The sequence below is a fragment of the Watersipora subatra genome, chromosome 9 (genome assembly GCF_963576615.1).
Source record: "Watersipora subatra chromosome 9, tzWatSuba1.1, whole genome shotgun sequence".
Classification (NCBI taxonomy): domain Eukaryota; kingdom Metazoa; phylum Bryozoa; class Gymnolaemata; order Cheilostomatida; family Watersiporidae; genus Watersipora; species Watersipora subatra.
In genome coordinates, this window is record NC_088716.1 from 46,568,988 (window position 1) to 46,596,682 (window position 27,695).

General features: G+C 35.8%; 1 protein-coding gene and 1 long non-coding RNA gene across 2 annotated transcripts; both read left to right on the forward strand.

The window, feature by feature from the left end:
- Positions 1-724: 724 nt before the first annotated feature.
- LOC137403561 (photoreceptor outer segment membrane glycoprotein 2-like) lies at positions 725-14,591 on the forward strand. The gene is made up of 8 exons (XM_068089517.1): positions 725-833; positions 2,901-3,125; positions 3,890-4,106; positions 6,597-6,715; positions 7,218-7,327; positions 10,830-10,980; positions 13,593-13,658; positions 14,095-14,591. The coding sequence occupies exons 1-8, from the start codon at positions 725-727 to the stop codon at positions 14,490-14,492; spliced, it is 1,395 nt and encodes a 464-aa protein (XP_067945618.1). The 3' UTR covers positions 14,493-14,591.
- A 7,397-nt stretch (positions 14,592-21,988) lies between these two features.
- On the forward strand, positions 21,989-23,979 carry LOC137403564 (uncharacterized). The gene is made up of 3 exons (XR_010979587.1): positions 21,989-22,049; positions 22,691-22,916; positions 23,778-23,979. It is a non-coding gene; the product is annotated as an uncharacterized lncRNA (long non-coding RNA).
- The last annotated feature ends 3,716 nt before the right edge of the window (positions 23,980-27,695 follow it).

The following is a 27,695-nucleotide window of genomic DNA, read 5'->3' on the forward strand; positions in this document are numbered from 1 at the left end:
AGAATAAGAGATTAAAATATAATCTTATTCTCTTGGCTGGTTTATATATTGGCATTTGACTGGAAAGAAAACTGAAGTGTCATTTGTAACAATTAAAACTCAATTTCTTATGACGAATGTGTGTGTTAAGAAGGTAAGTACACTAATTATAGAACTACACTAGAATATAATCTAGATATATAATAGTCCAGATATATATTGTTGAAAACAGCGGTAACCAAATAAATTATTGTAGTCATGGTAATAATGTCAAAAATAAAATAAATAGCACTGATGGCATAACACTTGTTAAAACAGCCATGAATAGGCAAAACTAATGCTACAATATTTATATATTTTTACTAGAATTTCTCGAGTCTTTAATCTATATAACCTAATATAGCTTACACAATATTGTTAATACAAAACATATAATATAAACAATAAATAATCTACTATAATCTCAAATATATGTGCTTTTATATAACAAGTTGTAAAATGCTCATTGAATATCTGTTTCAATTAAACCTAATTTCTAAAATTGCATTGACTATTGTTGTTAGGTGGTAGGAGCAAAGAATCCCTGCTACAATTCGTAACATAGAATTATGTTACATTACGAAGCACAGCGATATGACTCATACAAACAATCTGCTACTTAAAACGTTCTGAACAGCGTGCTGTTCTAATTGTCATCCATGATTGTTGACAACAAAGAGTTGTTAAGATGGTGTAGAGTGTGAGCATGCTGTCAGGGCTGCGTTTATTAGTAAGCAACAGGCAGCGACTAGTTTGGTCAGAGCTGCTACAATGGATCAACCTTATCTTCATTATCTTTATTGTCGTGCAGATAGGTAAGCTTTTGCCTTTTTAAGATTTTCTCCGCTGACGTTTGTTCACCCGAAAATTCTATGAGATTGTTTTGAAAGTAACTCGATTATGGAAAATATAGCCATGACACATTTGAAGATATAAATAAGACTGAGGACTCTACTAACATACAGCATGACATAAGGATTATATATAGATGGACACTTATCAGAGTCTATTAATACCAATGAGTAAGGTCGCCCGTAGCTGAAGGTGTTAAATCTGCTATAAAATATGTTAGCTACGAGCTTGAAGCTATACTTTTTGGTGTTTATGACACCACATACCAATACCTTTTTATGTATTGTTTTTTCTGTTTATTTTTTGTAGCATTATATGTAAAACATTTTTTCTATGAAAATGATTATGGACTGCCCAATAAAAAAAAATATATGTACTTGTTACATTATTTTTCTTCTACATGTACATAATTCTTGGTACAGAGCCTCAAATTCTCAAAGTGAATAGTGAAAGAGCAGCATAGGTCAGTATACCGTTAAACCTCTAATTGAACGCCACCTCTATTTGAACTAGGGATTTGAATTAGATTTTTTATGGTAGTCTGTAATAAACTTTATCGTGCTATATTTTATCTATATAAATAGATCCTTCCATTGTCTGTCTGTTAGTCTATGTGTTTCCACATTTTTTGCCCAATTTCCTCCAAACTCTACACACATGCATATGCCTCTTGCCAGGTCGCTAAAATATTTGGTTGTAAAACTCTGTCTATAGTTTCTGAGAACTTGCCTCATAAACACAACCTGCGGGCTATCCTGGGCTTATTGCTAGTATTTATGTAAGTTTGATAACAAATAACTTTGACTATTATTAACTTGACTGACTTTGTACCTATTGACTGTATGTATAGGCGGGCTGGAAATAGAGGAAAACCCATGGTAAACCAATATAGTGTGAGAAAAAGTCCCTGGCATCACCGGCTTACTGTGTGAGACTGTTAGTCCACCTAAAAGCTATGCATTTACACATTTTTAGACTGACTACATCCAAACTTCACACATACATGCTTCATGCCTTTCGCAAGGTCACCAAATGTCACCAAAATGTTTAGTTTCAAAACACGCCCACCTGCCGGCTATCTGATTGAAAATAAATCCTGGGCATCGCTGGAGTTACTTCTAGTCAACGCTAAGAACTTGTTTAATCAATTATTGAGAGCACCTCTTCTAGTCTGTCTCATCCACTTGCTGGCCACCTGATTGAAAGTGAAATAAATCCTGGCATCACCAGACTTTTTGCTAGTACTTACAAAGTAAAGCTAACAGCTCCGACTTTAGAGAAAGTGTCATCATTTATCATATATCAGACAGGTTTAGATCCTTTCACATTTCACTTGGTACACCTACCTATGTTTTATTGCTAATTTAACCACAACTACAACTCAATTATGCATAAAAAGTCTTTTATAATGAAATATTTAGGTTAATGACCACTGACTGAGCAATGGAAAGGCCTTCTCCACTGTAATACTATTGTTAACTTATCACAAAATTATATTAAAAAAAACATGCTACATTATTCCTGGTTGGTACAAATACTTTGGGCTTCACCAGTAATGATAAGCTATACAATGTAAATAACTGACTCGATGAATGCAATTTTACCTAATTCCTTCCTCCTTTTGTCATATTCAATCAACAGAAACATGTTTAACTTCTATTTTTGACCGCAAAAAATGCTGCTCACAGCTGTGTTTCTGATTCCTGTGAGTTGATTACCATTGTGTAAGAATGCAAACTCAACTTTTAAATTGTTGTATTGTCTTTATTTAGGTCAGAAATTTTTTTCAAAGCTGACTAATTGGCGTATCACTGTACGCTGTCAACAATGTACCGAAACCTAGTCATTGGTTTGTAATCCTGTTTTGTTCATTTCATTGAAACTTTCCCTACCAGTAGTTTGTAGTTTGCTCGAAAACAAACGCCGTGGTATAAGCGAAACATTTTCAAATTGACAAAACCTGAAACATTCTAACTTTGGTAACGTTTATTTGGAGTGTTTTGTGTAAAACAGTTCTTTAATTGTTGTAGCAATGGCAGCCGGTGTTTGGGTGGTCAGCTCACAGGTCAAACCATTTTTACAAGGTCACAATCCTGATGTACTACCATCTCTCCTAGTGCTATCTAGTCTCATGACTATCTGTATGGCAACTCTCGGCTATAACGGGGCCCTACACAGCGCCTCTCCCAATGCTGACGAGCGGTTTCTTTCACTTCAGAGGCTAATGTGGTTTGAAATTTTAGGTACAATCCTAGGTAAGCAATTACTTTCAAAAACTATACTGCCTTTACATTTGATTTCCTTCTAAAAACAACTACGCCTCTTTATATTTCATCCAAGCTGATAGTCTGAAGCCTTTTCTAGAAGTACTTTTAATTTTTCAATTAGTAAAACCTGAACTCCTTTGATTAACAACTTTAACAATATTTTTGTAGACAATCCAAGACTTTTTTATTCAACTATAAGATGTGAGTAGCATTTGGCAGCAAAACAAGGTTTGCTCCTAACAGCAAGCAGTTAACAATTAATACACTTAATATAAGATGCTAAAAGCTTAAAATATGCAATATTGTACAACAAGAAAAAAAGTTTTGTTCTAGAAGCAAATGATAGAAAAATATAAGTATTATTTTTTGGGATGAAAGTAAACAAATTGATTTTTCAACATTCACGTCATAGGCTACTGGTGTCTTTTGTTACTTTGAATAAAATTGTTTTATATAAATGAATAAAGATAAAGAATTAATATTATTGTTTGAATCAGTAACGTCATGTTTTAGTTGTAAAAATACGGAAAACAGACTTTAGTAGCTGCTGTAAACTCACAATAAATACCAAATTAGTTGATGTCTCGCAACAAAATTAGTTGACTATGAATTTGGAGTTTTTCATAAATCTTGGCCCATCAATAACTTGTATACCTTTTTGTAAATATTTTCTAATGCTAATAACTCTTTAGAACATCATTAGAAAACTGGATGCTGTTTTACATGACGTAGTGCTGCAATATAACCTACAGGTATTCTCAGTCTAGCTTTAGGAACCACAGGATTTACCGTGGTCCATGGTGACATTTTGTGGGCCGCGGACAGAGGTCTCAAATCAGATATGGCTCACTACTCTAGCACACCGCAAGCTAAAGATAAGATTGATAGATTACAGACAGCGTACAAGTGCTGTGGAGCCAGCAGCTACCGAGACTGGTTTTCTATCGCTTGGCAGAAATATTCAACGAGGTGACTTTTTCAGCTACATACAACTTTCAGTTTTATAATGTAGATAATTAATAAAGAAGGATATCATGGACTAGAGGTTAGAAAACTTGGCTTGCAATCAAAAGACTGATGATTGGCATGAAAAAGTTTATAAATGGTGCCAGGTAAAGCATTTAATCGATTGCGACTCTGAGCTTCACTATTAACTCATCTTGTTTGCATGAGTTAACATTCTTTACCCTTCATAGAAGTCCTACAAATATAATGAAACACAATGATGATAAAATTTGTGCACCAGCAATGAAACGCGATAAATGTACATGCGTATGTGTTCCAAAATTGAGTTCTTTTCAACAGATAGATGTATTTTTAGAACATCAAATCACTGCTGTTCCTGTAACAACCTATTAAAATGGATCTACAATAAAAATATTCTGATGTTTTTATGGAAATCTTATAATTTGCAGTAGTGTTTAGTTAACTATAACTAGTGAACAGAAAAACACTACTAAAGTGGTAATGAAACTGCATCAATGAATCACTCAATTCATTTAATGAGAGCTACTTCAATTGTCTTTAAATGCATATACGGTACATGTATATATACACATATATATATACATTGTATAGGTATTTATGTATACTATATATAAATTGTGTTTGTATTCGTGTATTCGTCGTTGTGCGTGTCTGTCTATAACTATTAAAATCTTGGAATAAAGAATCCGTATCACAGAAGATTTGATCTCCGACCCTCCAGTTTGCCACTTCGACATCATACCAATACCAATGTGCCAGGCTAATAGCAAGTGGCAGGCCACTCTCATTACCTGTCATTGTTTGTAAGCTGATTTTTACCACCCATGCAACGCCGGGCAGCACAGCTAGTATAGTATATATGTGTGTATAGAAAGGCATACTAGATGAATGCCCAGTGTTGCATGAGTAATAAAAAAGTATTTGGACAGAAAATTTGTTTGTATTTAACATATACAACATCTACCATTCTAACTTTTAATTTTCATGTCATGAAAAAGAGTTTTTTGTGCAGTTCAAATAAATTACGAGAAAAAATAAAACAAATGTAAAGGTTTTCAAACATTTTCAAATAATTGTAATTTTTAAATTTCATAACATGAAAGAATTGTTTTGTTAAAATAAATTAGGAGGAAAAATAAAACTATAAAGGTATTTAAATGTAAATGTGAAATCATTAGCAAGTAATGGCTAAATATAGTCTGTTTTTCTGAGTTATTACAATGAAAAATTATTTGTTATACAATGGTATGATTTTAATTCGTTTCAGTATTGGCATCATAAGGCGAGAATATCGTATAAATTGGTATAGAAGCCTATTGTAATTATCTAATGCAAATACCTCCTGTTAAAAATCATCAAAATCACCTCTATTAATATTGAGTAAAAAAACAATATGTTAACCTTACTAACTATAGTTACCTACAATAGCTTTAGTGCATTTTGTGGTTATGATCTGCAGGAAGGTGTAGCATTACAATGCACTACGTGCAGCGCATACTATGGGGAGTTCTTATCTTCGAGGCAGACGTCTAACATAAACACTGAGCCTTACTTAAATGAACTCAGCTTACTCAATGCATACTTAAAGCTAAGTTTTAGTATTTATCTTACTAAACTTCAAACTTTCAACTAAAATTATATCACTTATTTGTTTGCGAATCTGTTTTTACTATAACGCATAGCGCTGAGCTGAGATAGCGAGCAACGTATATCTATTTTCGTTGTGGGAGGTATGTTGGCAATAGCGTATGAACATTTCTGTTATTTCGTTGTAATCAGCACAACAATCGCCAACTTTTAATTTCGAGAGAAATTTTTGTTGAATTTGTATGGCAGGAAATAAATTCACTTTAGCATAGCGAAGACGAAAAAGTGTCGGGCTTCATAGAGTTAGGCAAAAATATTTTATAACAAGGGGCATCGCAACCCATGGGCGCAATGTATCAATTAATACATCATTTAGCCTGTGAAATTGGAAAAATAATATACAGTATATAATAGATAATAAGAGCAATGGCATTGTACAAACTTCGTAGGCTTGTGGTTGAACGATTGGTTTGCACACTTATGATTGCATTCATGGTGAGTTCAAATCCAGCAAAAAGTGAGCTTTTCATTTAAGATTTTAATAGCTATAGCTGGAAAGACCGAATTACAGAATCACAGACGACACACAAACACTGAGATTTATAAAAATAAGTATATACTGTATATATATATAAAGATGTGGATATGTTCAAAAGCATTACTTGACTAATCGAAAAGTGAACAAATACAATTTGTAATGGTTGACACAAAGGTATAAAATCTGCATTCAATAAACTCCTTTCATAAAGTTATCTAATTTTTGGTCTGATATGTGACTTGCCTTTTGCCAAGACATATCTTTGCACATTCATGTACATGTACTCGCATTGTTGGGTGTATATAGCTCGTTGCTATGGTGATGTTTACGATGAAATATTTTCCTAGGAAAAAGGGAGAGCTAGAAGATAGCGCTCCTTGGAGTTGTTGTTCTCCTGAGTCACCAAGACCATGCATACATTTTTCAGTTACCCAGAACATTGAACACAAAGCTTATAGCTATCCAGGTAACTTGCTTGCTATTTTTATATTGAGTTAACAAGACTAAGCTCATAGGTAATAGGTAGATTCACCAAAGGAGATAGTTGTCTTCTCTTTTTAACACATGTACCAAAAAGACAACTCTTAAACAACATAAATTATAGGATACTTGGTATCGAATTGTGGTGAATCAAATTTTTGAATTTATGGCTTCGTAAAATCGGCGTTGATTTGATCTAGGTCTGTAACATTCTTACACAAAACACAAATTATAGATGGGAAAATTTACTATTACTTATTGTAACCATTGATTATCGTTATACGCATCATAATTTTCAAAAATTTTAACGTAATTGTTGTATTTTTACTTGATATTTACTTTTATTACGTCAGAAATTGTAAAAATTAAAATAATTTTTCTAATTAGTAAAAATGTTAGCTTAAAAGATTTAGAGAGATTTTTAGCAATTTAGTTACCAGTAACATAGATGATTGGTCACATTTCAGCTTATATGTTTATATATGCAGGAGATCTTACCCTACACTCTCAAGGATGTGTGGCAGCAATCACAAAATATTTAGGTCATCACATGTTCTACATTTGTGGTGCACTTATGCTGTTCATTGGATTCACTTTGGTAAGACAACATGACTTGTACAATAATACACTATACATGAAATTTAGAAAAAGTTTCGTTGCTCTTTGAAACACAAGTAAGATTGTTAGAGCGGCTTAAGATCTACTTTTTGTGACAAACTGTGGAGGTTGAGGATTTGTTACAAAATCACAGCCATTTTCATCGATACACGCTTTTTTGTATCTGTACACCATTGCTTGCATTAAATTGCGAATTTCTTTTGCTTTATAGTTATTGTTACTGTTCAGCTGAATGCTAGACAAGTAGTTTGCTTCTAAGCAATAGACCAAGATATTAGATTGAGTTAGCCGATTTTAATCTGTAAGTTTATGCTGCCTATTTGGTATATGTTTGATTGAATTACATATAACTAGCTTACACGCTATGTATTAGAGTTGGTCTTAATATATAAATAATTGTTAATTATTATCATGTATTAATGATTTAGTTCATAATTTAACCTCCAAGAAAACTTGAACTGTCTTTTTAAACCACGGGCTAGCCGGGTCACGAACTCACGGATTTTCGCCACGCTCATACAAAACAAAAACAACAGGGTAGACACACTTTTCGCGGTCTTCCGCACGAATATTCAAAAATACTAACAGATGTCAATTCTATCGGCCAAACACAACCTACTAATGGATGAGCAACCTATTAATGTATCCGAATACCTTATATAAAATAAGCCAACCATGTTACATAAAGGTTAATACCCACTTTATCTCTGGAAATATGCCTGCCCGCGGTTTTTGGCCAAGATTAACCAGGGTTCATCATTCACCAAAATGTCTATTACGGGTTCCGGAGGGACCCCGTTCTGTTTATTAAGTTCGGGCGTCCATATAAACACCCTGTCCCGAATAGAAGCCACAATGTAAGCTAATCACAACGCCATACAATACGGTACCTACGCGCTAGTTGTAGTAGTGGAGTGGTAGTTCATTTACGTGCTCATGATTTATTCAACGCGTGAATTTGGTTGGCTTAAAAATAGTTTAAGTTTTGGTACGGGGACAATGGACCCACCCGATAATATTAAATAACGGACTACCTCCAGAACCCGTAAGAGACATTTTGGTGTATGATGAACCCTGGTTAATCTTGGCCAAAAACCGCGGGCAGGCATATTTCCAGAGATAAAGTTGGTATTAACCTTTATGTAACCTGGTTGGCTTATTTTATATGAGGTATTCGGATACATTAATAGGTTGCTCATCCATTAGTAGGTTGTGTTTGGCCGATAGAATTGACATCTGTTAGTATTTCTGAATATTCGTGCGGAAGACCGCGAAAAGTGTGTCTACCCTGTTGTTTTTGTTTTGTATGAGCGTGGCGAAAATCCTTGAGTTCGTGACCCGGCTAGCCCGTGTTTTAAACTCTGACAATGTAAGTACACGAAGCATATTTGTATATGAGCCAATCAGCATCAAGATTGCAAAACGATAAAAAGCGCAGTTCTCGTTGGATGAAGGAGGAAGGATAGTCGAATTCCGTTCAATAGTTGAAAAGCAGTCTTGAGTTAAGCCTGTAAGAGATTTCATTATTTAGCGCTGACATCTACCAGCTCATTGGTTGATGTGGTATCATATCAATAGATTGTGTGCTCTGCATACATGCCTACATGTACATGCCTACGTACATGCTCTGCATACATTAGCCACGACACTGGCGGAGTATTGCGATACGTATCCAAATGAAGGCCACCATTGGTAGAGAGAATCCCCTTGAGTCACATAATTATAAAATATAGTTTACTGGTGTACGCTTTACTAATTCTCTTCATTTTCAAGCAATCTGTTTATTTTAAAACAAAAATGACTACGACTTTTAAACATAATTCATATTATTAAACGAACATTTAGAAGTGCGAGAAGCCGCTATAATTAAAGTCGCGAAGTAAGAGGAAATACTGTGCACATGTACTATATACTATATATGTACACATGTATGTATATATATATATATATATATATAATTTTTTCCACACCCCTTTTAACCCAAGTAGGTGGTAATGTCCATTCAAGCTCTGGTCTCCTGCTAGAGACCTGGAAGTTTGAGCACTTGCCTCGACATCTTAGCCGTTCCCAATAGCATGCTTTTCTGCAACTTACTTGAGTTGATTGTTACCGGTATTTGGTCAAGTCACATTTAATATGCAACCACTATGGGTGCATAGTGGGTGACATTCACTACTGGAATTACAAATGTTTTTATGCGCCATCATTTTTCAATTTCCTTCATGAGTGGGAAATATTTCTCTACTTTTTCCTTTTCTTTGCTGGCTGGGCTATAGTCATCGGATACTGCTATATCTATTATAGTAGCCCTCTTCCCTCTTTGTACCCTACCACAATATCTGGCTGGTTTTCCAAGACATGTCAGTACCGATGTAGAAGTCTCGGAGGCTCTTAGCATGGTCTTTCTCATTGGCCTTACTAGAAGCTTCCCACCAGTGTTGTGCTAATTGAAGCTATACTCATCACATAAACTTCTGTACAATACACCTATGACGTGATTATGTCACTGAGTGTATGCATTTCCAGCAAGCTGCTTGCATCCACTGATGTGTTGGATGGTCTCTGGTGCATATTTGCACAGTCCACATCTACAGTGCTGTGCAAAGTAGTGAGACCGCCCTCAATGTTTTCAAAAATCATAAAATGTTTCTATTTTGACTACTTTTACAGGCTCAAATTTCCATTTAGTCTTCACAATATACATATCAACAGGCTCAGAACTTTGTGCTGAAGAGAATGGTATAAGGTGCAACTATGTGCATTGTATATAGACGCAAACATTTTTAGCTAATGAACTTATTGCATTTCGTATTTTTTCAAGTGGCACGTTATTACCCATATTAACAATAACTTAAATGGTTGGTAAATTAATATTGATTGTTATATTGTAATATCATAAACAATTGAATAAAATATGATAAGAAATTGGTTAAAAATTTGAATTTAATTAATCACACTCAGTTTTAATTAGATTTGTCTTACTTTAATCTGGTGCCACTCATCTGTAAATTAGATTTAGTTAATGGTTTAACACAAATTAATTAGATACCATTGTATAGAGCAAAAAATTCTGCATTCATTGATATTTACATTGTTATGACAGTAGGGTGAGTTGGAGGTTGGAAACTCCTATAGAACTCTGCAAACAACTCAAAATCGAAGGTGGTATCATAATTTTGCACAGGACTGTAGGATAATGTCTTATGTGATAGGTAGAGCTGTATTTGGAGTTGCCTAGTTGGAGCACTTGTTTCTGGGCTGCCATGATTGGCTGACTCTGTATTGAATGTTAAGCTACCATACTTAAGCCACATGCATCTCTGTCTAAAAAGCCAAATATTCTTAGTTAATTAGTATATTTTCACAGTTTACTATTGAAGATAGCCCAATCTTTTAGAATTGCTTTTGTTTGGCCAATTCGAGAATTTAGATGTTCTTGATGAAGAGAACTGCAACTCTGTATAGCCATTCTTCCACTACAGATAGGAATAGTGCTGTGGACAAGACTTCTTGAAACTTCTATAGCGAACGCTTATAGATTAGGAGATCCAGAAGGCTATGCTTGGGGTTACTTCATAGTCAATTATGGACCAGATGTTGATGATATCTATGAAGAAATCGACCAATCAGCAGGTATGTTGTGGTTTTGTATCAGACTCCGTCTATTGTATCTGGAAATAAATGCCTTGGTTGAAATTTATTATAATTGCCAGTAAATATGCTATCGAGAAGAGTGCATTTATTAATAGATGGTGAAATGATATACGCAAACACTGTCAAAGGGTCTGCTCTGGTAGTGCCAAGTGGCTCCAATGCACACAAAAATATTTATGCTACAAATTTATTGGTTTTTTAAACTTTGTTATTTAACATGCACCCTTTGCGTAATTTATCATCCTCAATGAGCGATGTACATGTATCATACGAACATACATATAATTCATATGATACATTTCATATCATATGAACATACATCACTGACTGAAGATGAGTTTATTGTTCATAAAATTAAATTTTGTCTGCAATTTTTTGTTACAGTAGATACAAACAAATGTTGCATTTACATTTTATGAAGACATTTTACAATTAACTATAGCTCACAACAAATGTTAAACACCGTATTACCCATTTAGTGAGAATAGGGTTTTTGAAACTTATAATTTTGAATCTTTACATTATAGTGGTTTCTAGCATTTAGTATCAACCAGGTTGCTTATATAGCTATTAAAAGATTTCAAGATGAATAAGTTGCTAAAATCCAGTCAACCTACTAGAGTGGCGAAAGCATTTTTTCTAAACTTTTCAAATTGCTACTGATCATAAGAAGTCAGAGGTGTAAGAATTGCTACTGATCATATGAAGTCAGAGGTGTAAGAATAAGGGATGTCAGAGTAGTTAACTTGTGGTTATAGTGTTTAGGAACCTTATTTTTATTCAATAATCGACAAGGCAAGTTCACTTAGATACTAGTCCAGCCAAATTCTGTTAGAAGTTCAGACGATAGTCTAGTAGGATTTTTATAGTCCAACTGCTTCCCTTAGCAACTTATTCAGCCATTTTACGGAGAGGTCAGTTGGGTCGGAGCAAGGTGTACAAGTAGATGAGATATGAAAAACGCTAAGCTCATTCCGGGACTTGATCTTTATTAAGAACTTTAAAGTGGAAACAATTTTTCAGGAAATGTGATTAAGACTGTTACAGGCTACTAGCTTTGGTTTCAGAGATTTTCGGTTATTAACCTTTCGCCGATTTCAAGATGTGCAAGTAGATACCCAATTTCAAGGTGTGTTATAGTTAAAAGTTGCATCCATGCAGTCTTAAATATGGGCAGATAATCGGGTACATACAGTCAATAAATTATCTTCATGCTTTGGTGTGAATAAGATTCTTGACCAGATCAAAAAGCTAAGTGTTGTTCCTTCTGGATTTGTCTGCTCTTGGCTACCCCTGCATCATTTTAGCTGACTTTATTTTTTGTAAGCAATTAATCTTCCTTATAAATATTGTATAATGAAGTTGATTTACATGTTAATATTTAGGTATTGTTAAAAATATTGCATATCAAACTAAACTATTTCAGTGAGGTACAGGCTTTGACCACTGATTTGTAAAGACAGTTTACTCAGTAATTTCATCATAGGAGTGCATAATGACATAATTCCATGTTATTGTGTGTAAGACGTTTTAATGGACAATTTTGAGTTATTTAATAGATTAGCTGTAAGCAAGTTCTTTAGATATGCCAGGTGGTTCCAAAAGCATTTTATGCTATTAAATTGTGTGTAGTATTATTGCTAATATTATTCTGAGAAGATATATATTAATCTCAGTGTTTGTCTGTATTTCATCTGTCTGTCCGGTCATAGCGAATAAGTTTTAGGCATGAAAAATCTGCTTTGAACTCTGAATCTCCAGTTCTGCAGACGAAATTTATCCAACATACTACGCTGTCCTACTCGCTCTATCATGGAATAAGTTGTGCCCATACTTATTACACCTGCCAATCTTTCATGGTTTTATCCCTAACACTTCAGCACAACACTTATGCTTGAAGTCATACCAGCAGAAAAATATGTGCCCATATGTGAAGAGAAATGCTTAAACTCAGAATAGCCAACAAAACTATTGCGACCAGTATAGGGCTGTTGAGGTACTGCAGCCGGTACAGTATGAATTACTCAGAAGGAAACGTAGTACACAAAATTAAAAAGAATACACAGAAATAAACAAACACCTTCATTGAAAAAGTTAGAATGGCTGATAAAAAGTAAATCTTATGTGCAAAAACCTATTTATTACCATTGCAACGTCGGGCATTCAGCTGGTATATATATATATAATGCAGTATATTTATATATATATATATCTTCTTATAGTAATGTATACATATATATATTTTTTAATTAGGCAGTTCATAATTAGTTTTATAGAAAATAAAAAAATTGCTTTACATATGGTGCCACCCACCAAATAAATAAACAAATACGTGTTTTGTTTGAGAATATTCTATAGATTTATATAAACGTATTTATATTTGAGGGTATTTTATATTGAGAAGATGATTCTCAATATTTAATATAGTAACACCTGTAATAGAACCGTCACCTGATTTACCTTGTAAGAGTTTAACAAACAGAGATCACTATACATAGTCAATGTAACTAAGAGTTTAACAAACAGAGATCCCTATACATAGTTAAAGTAACTAAGTCAAAAGTGGGATATTTATAGTTGGTTACTTTTAGATTCATATGATGATGAAAGAGGCAATACGTACAGCACTGAACATAGCAGCAAATACCAGCCTGATTGTAAGTTCAGCAGCTAATTTAAACTCTAATGCTTTTTTATAAATTTATTATATATTTTCTTTTTGCAACTTTGAGACTGAATGCGTCATGAATGGCTGAGTTCCAGGAAGGAGTAGAGCTTTATCTATTATTTTTCAATAAGATTTAGTTTGTTGACATATTTGTCTTTTTTAAACTAAAAAATTAAATTAAAAAGGTAATTAAGTGGGCACTTTCTGTTATTTATTATTTCAGTATTCAGACAGCTGTTTTTTTCTTATTAAAAAAACAATTAATTATAATTTTATAAAAAAAACTTTTAATGCATATGACATTTCTACTGCAAATGCGTACATGGGCTCATCATAGTACCAGTTTTCATAAAGGTATATGAGTTAGTGACATATTATGAAAATCAATGCAAAACAATGAACCATCATCAAATCACAAATTTTAGCTGACCTAGGAGAGAATGACTCCTCAGAAGAAGTGCTAGCAGTTTCCTCAGTAATACCCTTACCAAGTCCTCTCACTATTTCACAAGATGCCAATAACCAGAGCGGTACTCCCAACAGCTCTTTACCAAGTTCCGCTTCACCAAATGACAACAATAACAGGTCACCCAACAATAATGACACACTGCTGAGGTATATTAAAGAGACTCAAAGAAAACAACAAGCCAAGGCTGATAAGAAAAATAAGCAGAAGACATTAAAGATTAGACGCGTGCACTCTGTACCAACACCTTCGCCTTCTCCTCCACTTATTCCTGCTCCACCCCCTCTACCGCCACCGCCTCAAGTTCAAAATGATGAAAATAATATACCTCCATTGCCTCCTTTGCCATTTCAATGACGTTCCGTGCTGAATAAAATAAAAAATTTTTTTTATTGTTTTCAATTGTGGAAGGCTAGAACTACCACTATTATTTTTAATTTTTGTAAATATATTACTCTGAACACATACTGCCCCTTCCTGTTAAAGTTTTACGAATCGCGCAGAGTGTGCTAGCTAATACGACTAAGGCCATTCCTTGCCAGTTTATCCCACACAGATTCACTGCTTTAGCTTAGAACCAGAAAGGGTTTATTCAATACATAAAGTTGTGCAGAAATGCGTGACATCAAACAGTGACATGATTTTGTCCATCATTCTGAGCATATTAAGCTATTATATTGTACTGGAGTCTAAATGAACTCCACATCAGTAAATATACATAATAGTCAACCATATAACGAGAGTGAGCTGTTTAGACAGTAAAATTGTTCCTTCATCACAAAATCAATAAACGATTACAATATCTTCTTGAAACCTCAAAGTTATAATTTGTTTGTCGAATGTAGTTCATTATAATAATAATTTAACCTCAGTACCATGAAATTATTCATATTATTTTTGCCTCTATGACTGTAGAAAAGGTAATGCTTGTATACATATTACCATGGCTTCGCATATTAGCTGTGCATATTAAAAGTTTTTTGAAATTGCGTTTTGGTAGGCAGCTCAGCGTTTTTAAAAAGAAACTCATTTGGGAAAGAGCTTTTTTAGGTGTAAGTTCTTACTTGATCATTCTTGTTATTCTGATAAATTTACGAATTAGCTGTCTGTATAGTGCGTTTTAGGAAATGTGTAATTTCCTAAAACGTACTAAGTGTAATTCAGTAAGTTTCTGGCACTACATACACTTCATTGTTTGTTTTCGGTGATGACAAGATCACCCTTTCAACTCACTCCATGGTTTGTTGTCCGTGGTGACAAGATCACCTTTTTAACTTATCACAAATATTACAATATGTGAATTTTATTTAATCTTGCAGCAATCTTTTGCAATGTATTTTGAAATTGTTATGTCTGTGTTTAGTTGTCTAGTTATTTTTGGTAGTGTCCGTGCTAGCTCACCAGTCACAATTCATAGATATTTATAGACATGCAGAACTGGACATCAGTTGGTTTGAAGCCGCTATATGTTAGAAATCTTTTGCATAACTTAAACACGCATAGAGAGTATTCACGCATCTAGTGACAAGATACATATCAAACTTTGAGCAGCAAAAGAAGTTAAAAACTTGAGAAATGTTAATGAAAAGGACAAGGAGAGGGCAATGATATTTGTGTTTGGTGCTGGTCAATGTCCTTTATTCTGAGTTTTCTGTGTAGGCAACATTTTCTACCTGTCTCAACCTTGTCTGGATCCTGTGAAGTTGGAGCTTTTACCTGAAATGGCAAAGTTCTTGTCCACATTATCACCCCTGAGAGCTAAGATGAGTCATACTAAGAGGGCGAAACTTATTCCTATATTCACCAGACTCTTGGCCACTCTGTTTATAGGTGAGAGAACAACAACAGTAATGATGGAAAATGTAGACATGAATTTGTAGACCTGTAATGGTTTCATCACAATCGGGGAGTTCTACCCTACAGGATGAAAATATTCGTTGGTTATAAAAATTCGCGATTTTGCGAACAGTCAATTCCGCGAATTATTAAATTCCGTGAAGTAATTAGTTCCATTTTTAATCACAAGGGAAAATAACCACTGCATCAAATTAAAAACCAGCCGGTAGGCTAGTTTTTAATATAAATACTAAACGTAGTTGAGTTCCAAATCATTTTTAAAATCATTGCCTAGGCTTTGAGCTAACACCATTGCCAATGCATCACATTCCTTTACAAAATTATTCAAGGTTTCCACAAGATATGCAGAATGGCGTCATCGCAAAAATAGCCGCTAGGCAGAAGTACTAAACGTAGCCGAGTTCCAAAACTTCTTTAAAACCATCGCCAAGCTTCGAGTTTTATTGCCATTGCATCAAACTTTACAAAATCATTCCAGGTTTTCACAAGTTATTTGGCATGGCTTTGTCATCGCAAAAAAATCTCTCTTAGTCTTTTTACATTGAAATCAACTCCATCAATCTCTAATACCGAAGTTGAGGACGATCATGATTCTGATCTAGACGTTATGGTACGTATTTGATTTGCAGTGAAGATACGTTTTTCCATATTTAACTGCATTAGTTAATTCTTTTGTTTAAAAACTGATCACTTTCATCAAATAATTCAGCTATTGTTTTTGTACTTTCTTAACATTTATTAATATTTTTTCTTTTTTGTGTTTACTGCAGATTGAGAATGAAACAACCTAGTCTGATTACGAAAACTAGAGACAAGTAGTAATATTCATCAAGGCAGGAATACTGGCAGAGAAGCAACCAGTCAACCTAGACACCTTCATCGACAACAACTCCTTGATATCGCTGCAGCAAACATGATTAAATTATATATTTTATTTCATGTATAGATATATTATAATTTATTACAAACTTGAGTGTACAAATAAAATATTTCAAATACAAATAAAATTTTACAAACGATGAATGGAGTAAATATAAACAGTTTAGTCCATATGACGGTTTTCTAGCAATAAAATTAAACTGATACTCTTGATAAGTGAATACTAGCGTGTAATGGTGCTCTCTGATTAGTTACTTACTCGATACTTACTCGATAGTAATAGTACACTTGTAATTAGCCCCAGGGGCCTTGAGAAAGTGCCTCAGAAGTAAAACTGGTTAATACTATGGTTTACCTAGATTTCAGCATTAGGCTGAGTTATGTTTCAGTCTGAGATTTAAGTCTTAAGTCTCCAACAGTTTTGGGTAAGAAGCTGTTATGAAAGAGGCGAGTCATGGCATATATTGATGTTGGTTCACCCCGGGCAGCAGCAAGTGTGATTATGGCAGTATCCTTTCTGTCAGTAGTAAGCTCATCATAAGCAGAAGCTAGCACATTATGCTTACTTTCATGTGATGGAATCTTCATCAGTAAAGCTACTCTCTGATTTCTTCTTCTGGATTCAAGCGATTGTAAACCTAGCTTTTCACGAGTGTTGCTGACAATATCTCTACCTTTAAGATGGGCTATGAATCGTGTTGCTCGGCTTTGAACCATTTCCAAGTTATGTACTGTCTGTCTGTCACTCGGATCCCATACTGTACAAGCATATTCCAGCACAGGACGACACAAGGCTGTATAAGCAAGTTGTTTAGACTGTGATGGTGCGTCGTATAGGGTGTGTTTGATGCTTCCAAGAACCTTGGAAGCTTTGTTGGTTTTCTCAGTAATGTGTGCATCAAAGCGTAGGTTAGACTGTAAGGTGACACCAAGATATTTTGCAGTATCAACACATGTAAGAGTTCTATCACCCAGTAAATATTGTGGCTGTTGTTGCTCCAAGTTTCTAAATACTATCAGTTCACACTTGGCTGAGTTAAAAGGCATTTTCCATTTAGTTGACCAATCATAGACTGCATCAATATCAGCCTGAAAATTTCTTTGGTTTTCTGCAGAATTTACTTCTGAGTAAAGCAGTGTGTCATCCACGTACAGACTGACTCTGCACTTCACAGCTGCAGGTAGGTCGTTGATATAGATAAGAAACAGTATGGGTCCCTGGACAGAGCCTTGCGGGACTCCTGAGGTTACTGGGAGCTGATTAGATGATGTTCCTCGAAGCACTACAGCTTGGTTGCGGTTTAGAAAATCTTGAACCCAATTTGCTATTTGGGATTAAGTCCTTCGATTTGTCGTATTTTAAACATGAGCAGTCGGTGTGGCACCTTATCAAACGCCTTTTTGAAATCAAGGGCAACAGCATGGGTACATGACCGAGTCTCAGCGGTCTTAACTAAGTCATGATAAGTAGAGCAGAGCTGTGTCTCACATGAGAAACCTGAGCGGAAACCATGCTGGCGATTGTGCAGTACTTTATCAAGAGCAACATTTAGATAGTGGAGAACAATATGCTCTAGCATTTTACAAGGAATGCTAGTGAGCGAGATTGGTCTATAATTTGATAGTTCATCGGTTGGGCCTTTCTTGTGAATTGGGGTGACATGAGCAGACTTCCACCAATCGGGCAGCTTGCCACTATCGATAGAGACCTGGAATATGTGTGATAGGCACTGTGCAATAATGTCTGGGGCTATTAGCATCTCACACTTTCTTATATTATTTGGTCCAGGAGATTTATTATGTTTCAAGTTTTTGATGAGTGTTCTTAATCCTTTCGCTGTAACTTCCATAGTTTTTTGTGGTACATCCACAAAAAAACTATGGAATATTAGTTATTTTGGTAATAGCAGCTCTGTCACTGTCTTGGGTAGATGTTAAAGGCGATTCTCTCGCTAATACATGACTGGTATAAGGAAGTTATCATCAGAACTCTCCTCGTGGCTTACTATTGCAAAGTTCTGCCGGTTGGCCAAAGATTTGTGCTCATAAAGGCTTTTTGTTTCTTTTTAAAACAGATATATTCTCCTCGTTAGCAGCTGCAGTCACTTTTACCTTATTTTCAAGATCTCCCTGAATGATTGGGATCTTCTAAGAATGACATCTACCACCCTTGCAGTCATTATGGTTCCGTGTATGATGAAAGATCTCTCTCTCTCTCTCTCTCTCACACTAAAACAAATAACAAAGCGGTAGGGATGGAAAAAGTAAATATTGCGTTTTACCGAAGAACCAAAGTAAAATTCAACTAATTTAGTAAATGGTTTTGAAAAAAACTCATTACTTACCACAAATTGTTGGTTCATCAAAGGCCTCAAAATCGATGAATATTCGGGAAAACTTCTGAACGCCGCAAAAAAATTTATAGCTTAGCTCGATCGACCCGTAGTTGTAAGCTAAATAGAAACCGAAACACGCAATGTGCGCATGCGTAGGGTTAACTCTATTGTTATTCGCGATGGAATTAACTCTTCCTAGAGAGTGACAGTGTTCAGCCGCAAATAAATTAATCCGCAAATGTGCATGAAATTTCAATTTTCGCGAAATATAACTCCGCGAATAAATTAATCCTGTAGGGTATTTGCCAGATAGCTAAAGTTCAGAAGTCTGCTGCTATTTTTTCCTTTATACATTTATACCTGTTAGCTGTAACAGAAAGCATTGGTGAAATACTGCAAGTGCGTTATTTATCAAAGAACAAGTAATGTACTGTTTTATTTTAGACAATTATTGGAGCAACATAGCTAGTCACCATAACTCTTGTTTGCTGGAGGTAGCCTTGATAATAATTAAACTGAGTGAGCATTGACAGAGGAGAAATGTGTCTGTCCACTTCTTGTTTAGCTGAAGATCAAACTTTACTAATTTGATAAGTGATCTTGCATTCTTCATGCTGGTGTCTTTAGTTCGTAGATTCAATTTACCCTAGGACACTTATATTTCGCTAGTATTTAGTTTCGTGAGTAGCATACAGAGTAACTTTTTGCTGCAACTTAATTTCACAGCTCTGATGAGTGCGAAAATAAAGTGATGTAAAAATAAATGCAGTGGAACAAACATAATTAGATTGCTCGGGTCCAGTTCACTGGTAAGAAGAAGATTTTCAATTTGGGACTAGTTTGTAATTGTGAACCGCAGGTAGAATTGTGTGGGCGAGATCGATAATGCAATTTGATCGCTTGCTGCCATTTATTTAGCGGACTATCAATGAACAAAGCTATTTAATTTCGCGTTTTCGCTCGTTCGTTATGATAGTTTAGTTTCGCTCATGAAATTTTTGCGAGAGGATGACTCCGCGAAAACGCAAAAGTTAGATGACGAGAATACATAAGTTTCTTAGGGTATGGATTGCATTATAGCAACTAGTATTCATAATACCTGGGTACACACACTGATAAAGTATATCGCTGGCGTTTAGTGTAAATATTTGCTTGGACTTCACGCACCGACACTGCTGAATGATTCATAGTGATTCATAGGCCTGCAGTTTGCATTGTTGAGATTTCCCTTTGCCGCTTTTTGTGTACAACAACAAAAGCGAACGGGTTTTCTATTTTCCCGGAACTTCCACTAGGTCGTAATGGTTATGAATTGGAATTTCATTCAGTCATTATTTATTGATTGGTTTATCTGTAACAAAAGTTTTGCTAACAGGATTTAGTTGAATTTGACAACCGTAACGCTTGGTTGTTCTCTCGCTCATAGAGTCCGCTGACTAAAGCTAACCTGCTTGGTAAGTATTTGTTATGAGTTTCACTAACTGCTAACTTGAGATCACTTTTATTCATCTCACTGATTGTATAGTCAGTCACATATTGTTCACAATCTTCGAAAATCTTTTATAGCGGTAGTAAGCTGGGCTGTTGTGAGAGAGGTAGTAGACCAGCCTCGCCACGCCTTAAAATTTCAATTTTTGTGTGGAATGTTAAAACGTTTGTAAAGTGTTGCGTACAAGTTGTGACGTCACAGGTACCCTAGTACACGGTTATTTATTTTACATTATACTCAGCTTTTTATTTAAACTTAATTTTACGACATTTAAAAATTTCACTAAACACCCATGGCTGTTTGTCAGCTCTTTCATCTTAGCCGTTAGATGGAAGAGCTGACTCTCCATCCTTAGATTCCACATTGTGAGGTGAAGGACAGTGTTAACAACCAAAGTAAGAGCATTATAAAAGTGTATAATACATCATCGCTTAGCAATTTCATTCGTATAAAGGCCACTATGGTTAAACTATTGATGTATGCATAGATATATATACCTATGGTATATATATCTATGGATTTACGTCAAAGTAAGTAAGTTATTTTGCTATGATTACCTATGGGTGTGACGTTAGCAACAAATTCAAGCGAAAGGAGTCTACTATGGCTACTGGCAGTTCAAACCATCAGACTGCTTATAAACGCAATATTGGGATTTGTTGATCAAATATGGCCTTGTTTCAGATAGAACAGATCTCTAGTTAAGCAACTTTCTTTTTTTCTGGGTGACCTTGCTTGGAAAGTTTTTTTGTTGGAGGCTCTCTCTCACATTGCATTCTTGCTACTTATCACCCTATTTGTCTCCCTGTTCTACTAACATAGCAATGCCCTTGTGGCAGCTGTTGGTTTGAATAATGCTGTAAGAAAACTAGGATCTACTAATAGAGGCTCATGATAAACTGGAAAGTATAAACCAAGGCTGTTGTACAACTGGGATAGTGAGGGAGTAACAGGATTTATAAATATTTTTATGGTATCCTTGGTAAATAGTAAATATGCAAGCTAGGTTTAGTGTCCATCATTTTTCGGTTTTCAAACTAGAATGTCAATGTTTAGTAAGAATTATGCTGAGTCATATTTGAAAACCTATATACGTCATTACTGGAAATTCTTTTTTTTTTACTGACGCATTAGTGAGAAACGTTTCAATGTCTCCATATATGTATGGAACAAAAGCAAACAATAGTTCGACTTTCCGTCCACTCCTTGGTTATTTATTAGCTATGGTGTGACGATTGAACCTATTGTTGGCCAACTATCTTTCTAACTGTATGACCATCTTATTAAGGGCAGTGTCGTTACAAAGCAGCAACCTGCAGCAGAAGCAAATTTTGAGAGAAAGCTAGGGACAAAGTGAGTCACCCTTCATGTTACAATCCATTACATATGCCTTGTCTTGGCAGAGCCAAGGCAAGTTTCTGTTTTCATCTCTACATTACGTTACTTTGCGCCATTTCTTGAAGTACGATGAGTTTGTATGAATTAACATGATCAACTAAGCTTAACATTTAAAAGTGACCTCGCACAAAAATTTAGTAGATTTTCTATGAAAATATCGATATTTCTCCATCATTATTGATTTTTTGTATGTTTGAGGTGATCTGATTGCCAGGATGTTTAAAAATTAAAATCAAAACTTGACCACTGTTAAAGCGCTCAGAAGGAAAGTATGTGTGAAATGATGTTACTAATTGCTATAGTTGCTATAGTTGGTATTGGCTTTTGAGCTCAAGTTGAAGTGTTACACGTCTCTATTCTGTCGATCTCTTTGCGACGTTATAATCTTACTTTGGGTTGATCTGAGTGTTCAAATCGCAATCAAGTTTCATCGGTTTTTATCTTGAAACATCCTGGCAGTCAGATCACCTCAAAATACTGATACTTTCTAATAAAATCTACTGAACTATTGTGTCAAGCTCATCTTTAAAGCAGCCAAAGCTCAAAGGATCCTTGGACAGTTGTGCAAGAATTTCTAATTATCAAATATTTTGTAGGCTAAAAAAAGAATGCGTTCATCTGTCACAACTATCTTGCTGGTCTCGCTAACCTCCATTGCTGCCGAGACGCCGGCCGACTGCTCATGGAAATTGACTGACTGTAAGACTAGAAGTAGGCAAGATGACTTTTATAAAAATTGCTACAAGGAGACTTCAGGAGAAATTGATCTCTGTGAAAACCTTTGCAGATTCAATGAGTATCGATGTGAAAATTATTGTCATGGCAAGTACTCACAACTACCATAAAAATATGGAGTCATTTCATTAATGAAATAGCTCATCCAGATTGTGTTGTTTGTTATTTCCCCTAATCATCTTCACCTGTCAGATGACTGAATTGCGAAAAGAAGTGATAACTCCAGTATTGCTGACAAAGTATTGTTAAAAATCAGTTTCTTTTTAGCCCACAACCTGGATATTCATTCATAAAAGTTGATGACTTAATCAAATGAACAGCTATTGTTTTATCTATTGAACTCCTAAGCCACTGCGATAGTAGCAGTAGAGAAATTGCTGACATCTCACTGAACACTAGCAAGTTATAGTTGGCTATGAAATGCTTACTTAGATATTGCAAACAATATGTATAGCGGATATACAGATTGCCTGGACAGGACCTCCAGCTGATCTCTGTTCTAATCTTGATATCTAGTAACTCATAGCAACACAGGGTCGCTTTGACTTCTTACTTTAACCTCGAATATCAGAAGCATCACAACTGCCTAGTTTCCATCACATAGAATTCTCTAGAACCCAATTTGTTGTGTTCTAGATGAGAGTCTAGCCTAAGAGTTCTAGTGGTATATTTATTCAACCCCAACCGACACGTGACATAAATAATACAATTGGCAATGAAGCTATCATGTACATAAAACCATAACAACTGCAAATGGCTATGGCCTCAACACAATCGTTGATTATCATCTATAAATAATGGAATCGAGAGTTGCTTTCTCTTTTATTACAATCAGTTTTAACAAATAAGCAGATGTCGTTTTGTTATGCATAGCCGCATCACTACTCATGGACTTTAGCGTGGACTTTGGACTGATCACCCATTATAATAGTTTGTGTTTTGTTGTAGAGTTTATGGAGCTATGCATGAAACCTAAGCAATCGACTACAACCCTCGCCCCTACAAATCCTGAGGTTTCTCATGCAAATGAATCTCTCACCACTTCTGCCATCAATGAGTCTGTCGACCACGCATCCCCTAAACATCGACCTGCAGCTGGATCCGTCATTCCCGTTACATATGTTATCGTAATCGTAGTTGGCATGGCCATCATCGCCTTCCCTTTCTGTTTGGGGTTCAATTGGAACACATTCAAGAAAAGTAAGTTACTTTTTAATTCGCTGAGGTTTGATGCCAACTTGAACTTCTGGTTGTTAGACATGAACTTTCACATTGATTTCTTGACATTGATTCATTGATATTGATTAGTATATTGAATAAGTAATAGAACAGTGTCCCACATGAAACTTTGAGTCATCTCCTGATATCTGTATACTCTGCATATGTAAGCAGCCTATTAGGATTCTATTTGTGTGACTTTATTGTGTATGCAAGTACATTCTAACAAAACAAAATAACAAAATTGTCAACATTGTAGCATGTTATTTGTGTAGGGGTGAGCTTGGAAGCATGCAAAATGAGCTCTACAGGAGGGAAAAAGGGTAAATATTTCCTCATAACAATTTACATCTGTGATAAAAAGTGATGAGTTTGGAAATAGCATATCTTAGCTTTGTGGATAGTTATTACCATGTTCGACTAGAATATCTTAGCTTTCAAAATAGTTTTCAAAACATGCTATACCTAAATACCGCATAATACATGTAATTATTGCTATAGCAATAAAGTTACTAGTTTTTAGGAATTTTACACTTTATAACAGAAATCTATAAAATAGAATAAGAAGAATGGAAGGGAGAGGGACTAGAGTAGGAGTGGGAAGGGAGAGGGACTAGAGTAGGAGTGGGAAGGGAGAGGGACTAGAGTAGGAGTGGGAAGGGAGAGGGACTAGAGTAGGAGTGGGAAGGGAGAGGGACTAGAGTAGGAGTGGGAAAGGAGAGGGACTAGAGTAGGAGTGGGAAGGGAGAGGGACTAGAGTAGGAGTGGGAAGGGAGAGGGACTAGAGTAGGAGTGGGAAGGGAGAGGGACTAGAGTAGGAGTGGGAAGGGAGAGGGACTAGAGTAGGAGTGGGAAGGGAGAGGGACTAGAGTAGGAGTGGGAAGGGAGAGGGACTAGAGTAGGAGTGGGAAGGGAGAGGGACTAGAGTAGGAGTGGGAAGGGAGAGGGACTAGAGTAGGAGTGAGAAGGGAGAGGGACTAGAGTAGGAGTGGGAAGGGAGAGGGACTAGAGTAGGAGTGGGAAGGGAGAGGGACTAGAGTAGGAGTGGGAAGGGAGTGGGACTAGAGTAGGAGTGGGAAGGGAGAGGGACTAGAGTAGGAGTGGGAAGGGAGAGGGACTAGAGTAGGAGTGGGAAGGGAGAGGGACTAGAGTAGGAGTGGGAAGGGAGAGCGACTAGAGTAGGAGTGGGAAGGGAGAGGGACTAGAGTAGGAGTGGGAAGGGAGAGGGACTAGAGTAGGAGTGAGAAGGGAGTGAGAGTAAAAAAGGAAGGAGGGGTGGAAAAAAGTGAAGTCTTTTTTAAGAGTGAAGGTAGAAGAGAATGCAATATGGTGTTGCTAGAATATGGCTTATTGCTTTTCTTAAAAGTGAGTTTGGTAGAAAATACGAATCATATGCAATTGGGATTTCTCTATAAAACCTAATATTGTAGGTACTGATCTGAATGCAAGAAGGCCCAAGGCTAAGGGAAATAATGGAGGTAGCGAGACTACAACTTGTAAGTAAATCATGTGTAATCAACGTATGCAATAATACCATGCAATAACTCTATTACAATATGCATAATACAATAGTTCACATAGAGTTATACTTATTAAACATATATAATAGTTGTAAGAACCCATACTATGATGTTGTCACATAAACACTCAGTAGGATAGGGTGTTGCTGAGTTTTTATTAGTGAGTTGTGCTGAGCTACCAACTAGGCAGGATATGCATTTATCTTTTGTTTGTTATTTTGTCGCAAAGAACATTAATTACTGGAGACACGACACTGATCACACTAAAAGCAAAATCACTGCTGATGGTCATGTAATTTCTAAGAACTTCTACGCAAATAAAACCTTCAGTTTTGAGTCCTGCTAGGGGGTCACTTTCCAGCGTATTTGAGAGGCTATAAACCTAGTTGAAGGTGCATGGATGATTTTATAGCATTTAAAAAAATACTATTGCAGCTTAGAAAAGTTTGGAAATGAATTCGAATGTATTTGCTTAAAGTAGCTGCTCTTTTCTGAATTTAGAAAAAATTATCTCCTGACACATTCTGTGGGAGGACAATAGAAAGCTATTCTAGTGAATGATATCTTGCGTGTTCATGACTAATGTGGAAATACCAATTTCCTAGCCTGTAATCATAGCATCCAAAAGGAGTGGGTCACATCTGTGTCGCAGCTAAGGTTTAAGCTTTCCCTTGCGGAAAGGAGCTTTCTGCTAGGCTGAAACTTGCAACTCCTGTGTAACACTTATGATAACATTTTGCAGTTAGTTAGTAGCATTGCTAGTAGTTGAGGGTAGCAGCAAAGCGCTCAGCCAAAACTCCTACAAAAAGCCAACCAATGAATACCCTCTGTATTGATATTAGCAGTAGCAGTAATCAGATTGAAATGCAGCCAAGGCATCGAGGCATGCAAGTTCATGCTTCTTACACTCCACCTGCATTTTCTGTATTTGAGGGTCACATGATTTGCTTTAATTCAGTGCTAGTGTACTTATTCACTTGTAAATGTAGTTTAGTCCCATGTTACACTGATACATCAGCCCACACTTGAGTCAGTGTCCTCAAGAGTGGAATGCTCAGCAGTACAAAACCTTCGTAAACAGAAACCATAGGTATTGATGTGAATGAGCTACTGAAAATCAAACAATAGGCTGAAGTAGGCGCAATTAAATCTCAAATATTTGATATCACAGGCTAACTGTATATGATATGTACATTAAGCAATGGTAGGTGTGTTAGATTGCCATCATAAAGCTTAAGTCAAGCTAACTTTGCGCTATCTATTCTAATATAGCTAAATACTCTAATACAAGTAATGCTTTTGTTTAGCTATTTATTACATAGCCATAGCTCAGGCTTATATAAACTAGGTCTGGAAGGCAACAGCGCAATACATACTATGAGAGTGAATAAACCACATCTTGGGCTATTATTCATACAGGTAACATTTATTACTGTTATACTTTCCTTGTCTCTACATGTTAATGCAATACATACTATGAGAGTGAATAAACCACATCTTGTGCTATTATTCATACAGGAACATAACAAGGTGAAATTATACAAGCAAGCAAGATGGCTTTTTAGTGGAATTTTTAGCCTCTATAGAGCGTGGTTATCTCTTTCCCACTCATATCGTCATGAAACTTAACAAGCTTTTGGCAGTAGTGAACATTCGCAGCAATCAACAGTTATTAAGTGTCAGGAGTTGGGTGCAGAGATAAGTTGGTTTTGTTGTAAGTACATGTAGACCTATGCAAGGTGTCAGGAGTTGGGTGCAGAGATAAGTTGGTTTTGTTGTAAGTACATGTAGACCTATGCAAGGTGTCAGGAGTTGGGTGCAGAGATAAGTTGGTTTTGTTGTAAGTACATGTAGATCTATGCAAATGAGATTTGTGGAAGTCCAGACATGCATATTTACAGCGTACATAGGTACACATAACATTATGTCTTACAGCGTACATGGGTACACATAACATTATGTCTTACAGCGTACATGGGTACACATAACATTATGTCTTACAGCGTTCATGGGTACACATAACGTTATGTCTTACAGCGTACATGGGTACACATAACATTATGTCTTACAGCGTACATGGGTACACATAACATTATGTCTTACAGCGTACATGGGTACACATAACATT